Genomic DNA, 11,768 nt, shown 5'->3' with positions numbered 1-11,768 from the left:
CTCGCTTCAATTTTTCTTATTTATTAATTATTATTATTCCAGAATAAAGTATGAGTGAAATACATGTAACAAAAAAAATAAATGTGAAATACGGTATAAATTTAAAAAACTAACAATAACTTCTTTTCAATTTTTCTATTGTATAACTAACATAAATTAAAAAAACATAATATAACTAATATTTTTGTTTGTATTAAAATTGTTTTAAATTTCTTAATACGATTTTTATGTTATTTTATTTATTAATAATATATATAAAATATTTGAAAATTAGATATAAATCAATAATGGTGTCTTGAATTTGTAGATAAATAACTAAATAAAAAAAATTAAAAAGTGAACAACTTTTTCTAAAGTATAAAAAGGGTGGAGTATAATACCAAAAAAAAAAAAAGGTGAGTATGTCTGGCGCCTTTCTTTTTTCTGATCAAGTAAAGTATATGCATAGTTGCATACACAATGACAATGCAAAACACGCCTAAAAGTATAATATGATTATTTGTATGGTTTGGTAGGAACTGACTTTTACACCTAACTAAAACCAGTGACATCTAGAATAATTTAGAAGAAAAAAATATCATTTATAAATGTGTGAAAACCCTCATAAAATTGAATTTCAACATTGTCTATCTAAATTTTTCCCATGCGCTCTTTTTCTCCTTCCTCTTCCATCAGCAGGCATATATGCATGTGACATGTGACAACCCTCATATGCATGGAAACCCCTTTGGATCCGTTTCTCCATTCTTCCAATCCCTCTCATTGTATATATAGTAATGTTTTATGCTGAAATGGATGCATGTTAGCTGCTTTCAACATTTCTAGCTAGCTATATTGGACTTTTCTTGACTCCACTGTCTGTTTTTATTTCTTGCTTCACCTAATTATTTCAGTTCACTTTCATGTTATAATTTTACGTACTCATGCTTCAGCGATTTTAGCACTAGAGAAATTCAGTCTGCTGTTTTAATTTCAAACCAAAATTCCAATATATATGGCCTATTTGTTCGATGACAGAGACCTTGACTTGAATATCGATGGTGAGTCAGCAACAGTTTTTTCCCCCCTTGATGTCTAGTTTTACAACAATTTAATTTGCTAATTAAATTTGGTCTGGAATTTTCACACTGGCGAGGGCTTCATTCATGCTGTTTGAAAAATCTCGCCCCTTTTTTAGGACTCTATCCTAACACTGAACCTTTTCAATATCCTCGTGTTTGACCTGTTCAGTAAAGGAATAAAGTTTTTTTTAGCTTTCCGGGCACAATTTATACATACATATACATGATTGGCGGCTGAGCTATAGAAAATTACTAAAATTATAAAATATTTTTATATTTGAATTTTAATGAAGTGTAGGTTAAAATTATTTGTTATTTTGTTCATATAAATTAAAATCAATGTCATATAAACATTTTAAAATACACTAAATATAAATAATTTAATTTAATTTAAATAAAATTTGACATAAACAATCTTAATAATATATAAATATAATTCAAGTTATAAAAAATGATGTAATAAATATTAATATTATAATGTAATTTCATCTCATATATATATATATATATATATATATATATATATATATATATATATATATATATATTCTGAATGTGAACGGCAAAAGCCCTGAAGTGTATTATTCTAAACATTAATGAAGTACAAGAAAAACAAATTATAAATACGGGTCTTTCATTTAACAAATTAAAAATATGATAAAAGTTATAGTATATTGTAATTTATAATACATTTTTATCATCTCGTTTCATTTTTAAAAATATTTAATAAGGAAGTATTATCTTAATTATTAAGATGATAAATCATTTAAATTGAATTAAAATATTATAATAACAATTATTTAAAAATGTCTATACTAATTAAAATTTACCTAACTAAATGATCAAGTATGGTTTTTTATACTATTACTTTACAGTTTTCACTGATCAGTTAGTTAAATAATTAATTTTATTTACTATTTTTAATTCGATCAACTAATTTAATAACCAATTTTTAATCAGCTTATTTACGAATTTTACGAAATACATGCTGGTTGGAAATAACGAGATTAACTGTAACAGACTCAAAGGGGGTCGCTTTTTCTTTTTCTTTTTCTTTTTGGGGTCAGGAAAACCACTTTTTATTGGTCCATGATAAAGGAAGAAAAGCAACTGAGCTGGCCATTTAGGTTCAAGACTTGTGAACTATGATGCTAATTGGATGGGCTGAACTTTAACATGTGAACACAAAATCCTCATTTATTATTTTGAGGCCGAATTCCTCGTGTTTAAATTTTAAGAGACAATTTTTTACTGCCCCAAAATTGGAGAAGCGACTAAATTAAAAAGAAAAAGTAAGTTAGAGATTAAATTAATCAATTTAATAATACATGGACCAAAATTAAGTTTGACAGAAAGTACTGGGATTAAAATTACTTTTTTCCCCATAAGTAAATAGAAGATTTTTTTTATATAAGAGAAATAAATAATTAAAAAAACTTTGATTCTATAACTATTTACAATTTCTTCTGAATATCAAATCCTTATTAAAGAAAAGTAACTACTATCTCATATTTTTATTAGGACAAAATAAACCAAATCTAACAGTTAACAAATGGACACTTTTCAAAATAATATTATTTATAACTTTGTTCCTTAAATGTTCAATATTTAATAATGTAAATTGTTAAAACCCCACAAGGACAAAATCTTGTAGGACACAAATTAGTAAAAGAAAAATAGTTCATTCTACATTATTTGAACTATTATACACTGTATAATATTTTATTAATATTTGAACTATCATTTAAAACCCCACTTATAAAAAACAACGGAAAAACATGATTGAATGAAATTATACATTGTATAATAGTATTTGATTAATATTTATTTTAAAGGAATGATATTGAGTCATGTATGTCCTAGTCGCACTGAATAAATGCTTAATATCAAAACAGAAAAAATTTCATGTCCATTGAAGATATAGAATGGAAAAGAAATTCAGTAAAAGAAGAAGAATGGAAAAGAAATTAAAATTTAAACGCTAACATGACCATGCTAAAATTGAATACTACTATACAGAATTGAGTGTTGTTATGCCAAAGACAAGTTACAGCAAAGTCGCAAAAATTTGATTTTGCTTTCATTTTATTTTTAGGCGTCAGATTTATATTGAAACATGCCTTGCAGTAATTTTAACTACAAATTAAACATGCATAGCATTGTATGAACTTTCAGTTACTTGTAATCTTGTATTATATGCATATATTTCTTGCTCAACCATTCATTCCATTACATGCCTTCAAGCTTCCCTTTAATTCCCCAATTAAGTGGAACTTCGACATCTCTTGCGATGTTTATAAGGTCACAAAGGTGGAGAACTCTTAGGATTGAGATTGAGTACGAGGTCAAGTCCATTATAAGCTATCGGAGCGTACATCCACAAATCATCAGAGCTTAAAAGCTACAAAACATTAATTTTTTTCCCAAAAAAAGTTAGTTCGATCGTATAAATGTTCCAAAATCTTTTTAAGAAAATAATCACTTGTCAATTTTACGCTATTTGTCTCGTATTACCTTGTTCTGGAGCTGCAAAAATTTCACGTATTGGACTGCCTCTTCAAGCATAGTGCTTATATCAACCTGCGTGACCATACATGAAATAAATCTTTAGTTACATCGATCTCCAATACACTCTATTCTCCAACCAACAATCCCTTAAAATGAAATTTTTTTAAAAAAATATTATATTACCTTTGTTCCGTTGGGGACAAGATTTTGCAGAATTCTTAGCCTGTCATCTATTCTTTCTCTTCTTTTCTTTAAGATTCAAAACAGACAATATGTTAAGTATGGTATCCAATCGCATCGCACAATTAAAGCAAGAAAGAAATTGTATTTCAAGAGAGTGATTAATTACCCTTGCATAAAGGCTCTGAGGATCTGTTGCTGATCCCTTACTAGCTTTTGTTTTCCCTTTGAAGTTGAGAGCAGAAGCATTATCATCCTCTCGAGTGTAACTACTAGAACTGTGTCCATCTGAACCTGCATTAATCTCTTCTGCCTGGTTCCCAATTTTGTCAAGTTTCTGGTTCTTCATGCAATGCTGCTCCTGAAGTTGGAAGCCACACGCAAAATGTTACAAATTCACTGCTCCAAATACGAGTTAACAGAGTTTAGATCATATAGATAAAGCTTACATCTTTTGAAACACGAGGTTTTTTGTTACCATTCCCATGTGAGTTTATTTTATCTTCTACATGCACTTTGAGTTCGGGCATATGATCAGACATCCTTTTGAACTTCAAATGTTTGGCAGGAAAAACATTCTCTGATTTGTCACTTCCCTCATCTTCATTCAAACTGGCATTCTCTTTCATGACAATGTCAGATTGGACAAAAGAGCCAGGGTTTTTCTCATCTATCATGCAAAAATCCATGGATGTACTATTTGCTAGCACATGATCAACATGACCAAAATGGTAGTTTGTATGATCCTCCGGATTGGCCATGAAGACACTATGGCCACAACAAGTGCTATTATTGTGACTGCTTTCTTGAGAAATATACTGCAAACTAGAGTTGTGAGAGTCAAAAGAGTAAAACATATTCTTATTTCCCCCAACATCAAGAGTGGAGCAAAACATGGATTGCATTCCAACATTCCCATCATCTTCCTCAAGTAATTGTGGTGAGCAATAATGGGCTTCATTGGCCAACATTTTGCCAAAGCAATCCCGTTCTCCATCAGGGAAGGCTCCAACACCAGGTCCCATTTTCTTTTCTGTATGCTTAGAAGCCTATGGTATTCTTTTGTGGTCTAATGCCACTGCAAAGAGAAGCTAATTGATGCTTGGTGCTTCAGCAAAAACTTGAGACATATTTATACCCAATTCCAAGAAGAAAAAAATGTTGGTACTAGAATTGATTTCCTCTGCAATCTTATTTTAATTAGTAGTCATTGTCAGGGTTGGTCCTAGTTTCCTGTAACTAAACTCAGGAGTCCTCTGTGCGGGGCCTATGCCAGGTACACGACAACTCATACGGGAATTAAAATTCATGCCATGATAATTTAGAATAATGTTACTTGAAACACCTTAGACTCAATAAAAGTTGAAACTGTCATCAAAAGGGAAGTTGGGGTCTAAGCTTAATCATTGAGAGATGGCTAATTGTGATTAATAAGTCTCTTGATTAATGGTTACAGCAGATTGATAGCGACCTTGTTAGAACTCAAGAAAGCTCTCTTAAGTATTGTTGTAGGAACGTGGGAGTCTCCATGAATGTATAAACAGAAAAAAATTCCATCAAGAAATAAACAAAAAGCAGTTCATGGGTGCCACATTGTGGGGATGAGTCAGACATTCTTTAAATTGCTTTAAAGAACGACACATCACCGTGAACCTCGCTCGTTGTCTCCTGTATATAAGATTAAGATTAAGGATCAATGTACACTTCGTTCTATGGTTAATACCCAATATTGTAATGACTAGGGTGTAAAACTTGTACAAGCTGCAAACGGCCTATGATTGCCCAGGTTATTCAGCTCTTGCCTTCACAAATTCATGTCACCAAGATCAATCACAAATTTGTTGGTGTGTGTTTTTAATTTCGTAAAAATATGATTTTGTTTAATTTTAATTTTATAATTTTAAAATCTTTTAAAAATGATACTATTTATTATCACTTAATTATAATGTGCCATTCATCTAATTATGTTATAGCAATAATCTTTTTTGAGATGACATATAATATAATAAGATCAATTGCATAATGCATCAATGATAAAGATTTAAGCAAAAATATTAGTAAAAATCAAAATTAATAAATGTTTTTAATAAAAGATAAAATAAAATTTAAAATATTAAATAAAAAATATTTATAAAGATCACTAAAAAAATATTTAATCCTTATTTTGTCTAAAAGTAAGTACACTTAAATTGAGAGAGGATTGTGCCAATCATATTTTAATAGATATCTTAATCATAATATATCGCAATTAACTATATGTTTTGTCTAATATTTGGGTATAGTAAGTTTATGCAAGCATTTTTTTTGCCATGTCACTCATAAAAATAATATATATATATATATATATATATATATATATATATATAGGATGATTCAAATGAGAATTTTTAAAATAAAAACAATCAATTACTCTCCTTGAATTACAATTAAGATAGATCTAATAAATGAAAATCAAATCCAATTAAAAAATATCACAACTCCTTTCCCTTTTACCATCAATCATCCTTCTTTGTGAACAAATCGATTCTCCTTCTCAATTCATTCATACCACAATATATGTTCTTCTTCATTTATGATTCTCACTATCAGTATCGCTTGAGTTATTTATTATCATTTATAATTTATCTTTCATTTTAATTCAAGTGGCACTATGAGGGTTCTAGATGAAAAAAAACAAGTGTTGTGGCATGAATGAATTGAGAAGGATGGTCGATTGTGAGAAAAAAAAAGAATTGTGATATTTTTTAATTAGATTTAATTTTCATTCATTAGAGTTATCTTAATTGTAATTTAGGGGTTGAGATTGATTTTTCTCATTTTTCATTTTAAAACTTTTCTCATTTGAGCATTATATATATATATATATATATAAATGCTTTTTATCAATGTGATTTTTTATTTCGTGTTATTATTTGTAATATAGACTAACATTTTAGTTTGTAAATTAATAAATATTTATTTTTAGATAATTAAAATTTATAATAAAAATTATTAAAATATAATTTATATTATATTTAAAATTCATAATAAATTGTGATATAAAATTATTTTTAATTTTTGATAATTAAAAAATATTAAATTTCAATTTAGAGATAAAAATTAAAGAGTGGATTGGAAGGCGTATATGATTTGAAAAAAAATCAAATATACAAATAATGCTAAAGGAGAATAGTATGAGATGATAGAAAGAATATTTTTTTTTTAACAATTACAGGAACATCGCGTATGAAATATAAATCCAAAAGAAAGAAGATACTTCAAGACAATGAGAAGTGACATTATTTTTTTTTTAATAAAAAGTAAGAATTTTATTTTCTAAATATAAGAGTATATCTGATGCAACTAATTACTACTTTGAAACAACATCACCTTTCATAAAGTTGATATTAAGTTCTTTTTCTTGTATATAACCATTTGATTTCTTGATAAAATTAGAAATATTTTTATAAGTTTTGGTCCTTTAAACTGAGACTAATTATTGAGACTAAATCACCGTTAGAGTTCATCAAATCCAGGTGGTTTCCCCATAAATATTATAGAGTAAATTAGCTAAATATCTCAAAATTGTCTATACAAATAATTAGCATGTAGTATTAGCACACACACAAAAGTATTGGTGGATCATTTCAGGGCATAATATAGGTTAGATGTCCCCTTCAATTTTTTCCATTTGCAGAAAGTACAGCATAACATCATATATTCTTTGGGTCTTAATCCTTCGATCCAATAAATATTAAAAATTTAATCTATAAATAAATAAAATCTTACCAAAAATTATTTTTATCAAAAATCAAACTTAATTTAAATAATTTAGCTTTAACATATTAATTACTAATGTGAAATTCCTTGATTCTAGGTAACATCACATAATCCTTCTCGTAATTAATTCTAGTTTGGGTTCAAATTTGGAGTCCTTATGATTTAAATGATTCATTATGACCCTTACGTTTCTTTTTTTTTGAAACATGACCCTTACGTTAATATATAATAATCATTTTGCGCGATCAGGATTTCAATCTACATCCCCTTCAAAACAAAGACTTTGGGGAAAATAAAAATCCAAACTTAGAGCGTGGTTTGAATATTTTTTTTATCGTTAATTATGACAGTAATATTTTCATTCAGTCACCTTGATTTTTCCTCCTCAAACTTGGGTTTTGTTCTTACATGAATTTCTCTCTTCTCTTTCTTGGGATCAACACATGCATATTTCTTCTCTTTGGCACAGTCAACCTTTCAATTCTGCATCAATATGAGAATATACATAGTACTCCGTTTGACGTCACCTTCTTCCCTTAAGAAGCCTAACTCTGCAACCAATGACCTTAATTAAACAGCATGCACAGACAATTAATTCGTCATTCATTTGTTAACATTAATCTTTTTAACATGCAACGAGCCAAGCAATATGTTTGACTTGATACAAATTAATTTCGACACTTTAATTTACTGGCGCTTTCTTATATTTTCAACTTTTCATTAAGATCATAAAAATAATTCGGAGTAGTTGGCACTTGGCACAAAATGGTTCTTTGCGAATCGTAGAATTGTATTAAGGATATGTTTGACTCAACTTTTTTTTTAAAGATAAAACTTAAAATAAGAATTTAATAAATAAAAAGTACAAGTTGTTTGCCATTTTTTTAAAAACTTAAAACTCCTTATGAATTAAAAGTTATTTCGACGTAAAAAAAGTTATTTTTTTAAAATATTTAAGGCTTTGATTTAAAATTAATTCTTTTGTCCAATAAAAAAGTATATGTAAAACGTAACTTAATTTCATAAAATTACTTTAATGATAATAAAAAATAATTAGCCTACAAATATTTAAAATTTTAATTTTTAAAATATCAAAATTTACTTTAGTAAATAAAATTTTATCTTAACGGTTTTTTTAGAAATAATAAAAATCTCAAGTAGGAATTTGGTTAAGAAAAACACTGGTGGAATATTGAAACAGTAAATTGGGTGTTTTAACTTACGAGAACGAAACTTAATAGGAAAAAAAAAACATGCATGTGTTTTAAAAATTTTAAAAGCCATTTTTTTTTCTGCAAAGTTTTTAAAAGTCATTAAAAACATAAATAAAAGTTGGAAATCGAGGGCCGTCCTCCGTAAGAAGTTAGCGAAAAGATAAGAAAAAGCTAGTCAAGATAACTTAATTTAAGACAGCAGAAATTAAGCTTTATATTGAATTAATTTTTAACACAAAGCTATTATTTATTTATTTTATGTAAAGAAAAATAAAGTAATTTTTTACTTTCCTCTCCTGTTTTCCTCTTATAAGGTGTGTTTGGGTGAACATTTATGAAATTGTTATTGATTAAAATAGTAATAGTTTTAAATTTTTAAAAGTTTATCTTGTTTCTTTGGATATTTTTTTTCTCCATTTGTTGTTTAGTCTACTTCACCTCTCATTCAATCTTCACTAAAGGTGGTAAAATGAGCAATTGGCTGACCCAAAACTACCAAATGAAACACAAGTCTTTAACTTTAAATTTTGTTTATAAATTAAATTGAATTTAATGTCTATGCATGATAAGTTTTGATCACTGTATAAAACTTGCTATACTGTCACATGACCCTTTTTCTCAATTAAATTTAGGGCCTTTTATGTCCTAATAACAGCTTATCTTTGATAGTTTTATAAGAGCACACCCGGCAATGGTGTTCGAGTCTAGTAAGCTTAATAATAAGAATGTGCACCGAAAGGAGCGTTTGACATGTTTCAGTGAAGCATCACCCGCTTATTAAGCATTCATCTTAAAAGTTTTTATGGGCCCTACATGTAATATTAAAAAATAATAATAATAATAATAATTGTCAGTATTCGTTAATGTATCCGTTGACATTTTCTATATAATATTGGATGAAATATAACGACAAAAGGCTACTTGAGGAGTCTATTTAGTAATATATAAAAAAGAATTAAAATATTTGTTGAAATAGATAAAAATTAAAAAAAATAAGTGATGCATAATTAAAATGTAAACAAAAGGAGATGTTAGATATTGAGAAATCTTCCAGAAAGTTTTTTTTTAAAAATAAGCTATTATTTTTTATAATAAAAAAAATACCAAACATGCATTTTGACTAGAATAAGCTATTATCTTGAAAATTAAGCCATTATTCGGAAAGGAAAAACGATCTAGGTTTTTGGAGTTATGGTTGGAGATAGCTTCTTAATAGCTTGCAGTAAGCCAGAGCAAAATCAGAAGTCATGTACCTACACAGATCTATCATATAGTCCTTGGACAAAATAAATTCCAAAAGTCATCACACAGAACTTACAAGTTACATGCATTATTATTATATATCCAAAACAACAGCATGAGTTCGTGACTATACGAATCTAAAAGGATCCAATCCAACACTACTCCATATTACTAAACAAGAGAACTTCACTCGCATGAAAAATTACTACATGATCTAAGACTACTACGTACATAAGTTCTTGACCAACTTCTATGTGATGCATAATTAAGTCCTATAATTATCTTTGTAAACTGAAAGTTCCAATTATATACCACATGAAGATTGATCAAAACTATAGAAACACGATGGTCTTAGATTATGTGAGAATTTCTACAACTCATACCGAAGCATAGAGCTTTGGAACAAAAGAAAACCACTTGAAACCACAGCTAAATTTCAGAGGCAAATAGGGGCACCTTGGAAGCCAATCCCAAGTCCTCCTCAGAACACTGTAATACAATATCTCCGGCCACATATAGAAGCAAACGCAGATCATTCCCTCGTGCCAGAAGCAATAAACATGCTCATAGTTATGGTAACAAACCGACACAAATTTTCTACACATAATCTCAGGCAACCCCACCACTTCCACCCAAACCCTTTCACCCTTTATCAATTCCCACAACTTGATGCTCCTCGAGATACCATCGTTCCCAACCCCACCAAGCAGATACAACTTCCCTTCTTCATCACTCACCAGCCTCACGAAAGTGACTTGTTGTGGCAACTCAGCAACGTACCTCTCCCATTCACCACTCTCCAAATCAAAAAACACCACCGAAAACGGTTCAGGGGTGGTGAAATACAACCCCCCATCAAAGAAAGTACCCTGCTGGTGAAAACTGTCGCTGAAAACAACATTAAAACCCTCAAAACACCGCCAAGAGAGTTTACTAGAGTCGTAAACAAAGACACTGGTGTTGGAAGTTGACTTTGAACAAAGAAGCACTATGTAGTAGCCAAGAGGGGTGGTAACAAAAGTGACATGTCCCAAGTGACGAGAGCGAGTTATTGGGGATTCGATTTTTCTAGAGGACCTGACAAAGAGGTTGTGCACAAGAAAGGAAGAAGAGGTGGGGTTGTAGAGACAAAAGAGGCCACCAGAAGAGGAAACAAGAGTGAAGGAAGCAGATAAGTGGAGAGAGTTAGAGAGGGATAGAGAGAGGGTGCGCCAAGAGCAAAGGTTGGAATCGTAGAGACGGAAATAGTGAGGGCACTGAGGGTGGGAAATTAAGAGATAGGAAGAGAAGGGTGAGGAAGAAGAAGAAGAGTGTTTGGAAACAAAGGAAGGTGAAAAGAGGAGAGAGGTGAAGGCCTTGCAAGTGGGTCTGAGATTCAAGAGTGTTTTGAGAGGGAGTAACAAAAGTATGTGTTCCACAACATCAGGAGGTAGTTTGCTCCAGATTCTGGGGTCCATTATTGTTGTTGCTGAAGAAGGGTTCTTCTTTGGAGTTTCCTAATGTTTGTCTTTGGTGTGCTGTTATAAAAGAAAGACAGGCAGGTTTGCCCCTTATGGTGGATGCGGCAGCATGATCAGTTTTGACTAGAAGTAAAACAAAAGCTCGAGGTACGACTCGACTTTGTTTTAAGATTATTCACCCCACAGGTATATGTCATTGAAGTGTATATTTTAATTTTAGTCTAACAATTTTTATTTGAAAAGTAGTTTTTTGATTGAAAAAAATGTATTGTTGACAAAAGTAGCATCCACATGACACGACTAAAGATATTTTAAGTATTTGTAAGTAGGAAAAAATTAACGGA

The 11,768-nt window shown here is 29.7% G+C and overlaps 2 protein-coding genes across 2 annotated transcripts; both read right to left on the bottom strand.

Moving 5' to 3' along the window:
* Window positions 1–3,159: 3,159 nt before the first annotated feature.
* Window positions 3,160–4,836, bottom strand: LOC100779202 (transcription factor RSL2). The gene is made up of 5 exons (XM_041014800.1): window positions 4,199–4,836; window positions 3,919–4,110; window positions 3,753–3,818; window positions 3,576–3,641; window positions 3,160–3,462 (listed from the first exon to the last, which is right to left on the bottom strand). Exons 1-5 carry the CDS (start codon window positions 4,772–4,774, stop codon window positions 3,364–3,366), a joined length of 999 nt encoding a protein of 332 aa, XP_040870734.1. The 5' UTR covers window positions 4,775–4,836; the 3' UTR covers window positions 3,160–3,363.
* Window positions 4,837–9,986: 5,150 nt separating this feature from the next.
* On the bottom strand, window positions 9,987–11,575 carry LOC100778667 (F-box/kelch-repeat protein At5g43190). Its single transcript, XM_006577987.3, has one exon. It carries the CDS (start codon window positions 11,419–11,421, stop codon window positions 10,342–10,344), a length of 1,080 nt encoding a protein of 359 aa, XP_006578050.1. The 5' UTR covers window positions 11,422–11,575; the 3' UTR covers window positions 9,987–10,341.
* Between the last annotated feature and the right edge of the window lie 193 nt (window positions 11,576–11,768).

Source organism: Glycine max, chromosome 4 (genome assembly GCF_000004515.6).
Source record: "Glycine max cultivar Williams 82 chromosome 4, Glycine_max_v4.0, whole genome shotgun sequence".
In the NCBI taxonomy this organism is placed as follows: Eukaryota; Viridiplantae; Streptophyta; class Magnoliopsida; order Fabales; family Fabaceae; genus Glycine; species Glycine max.
The sequence above is the reverse complement of the archived record's forward strand: the minus strand, read 5'-3'. Positions and strand labels throughout refer to the sequence as shown.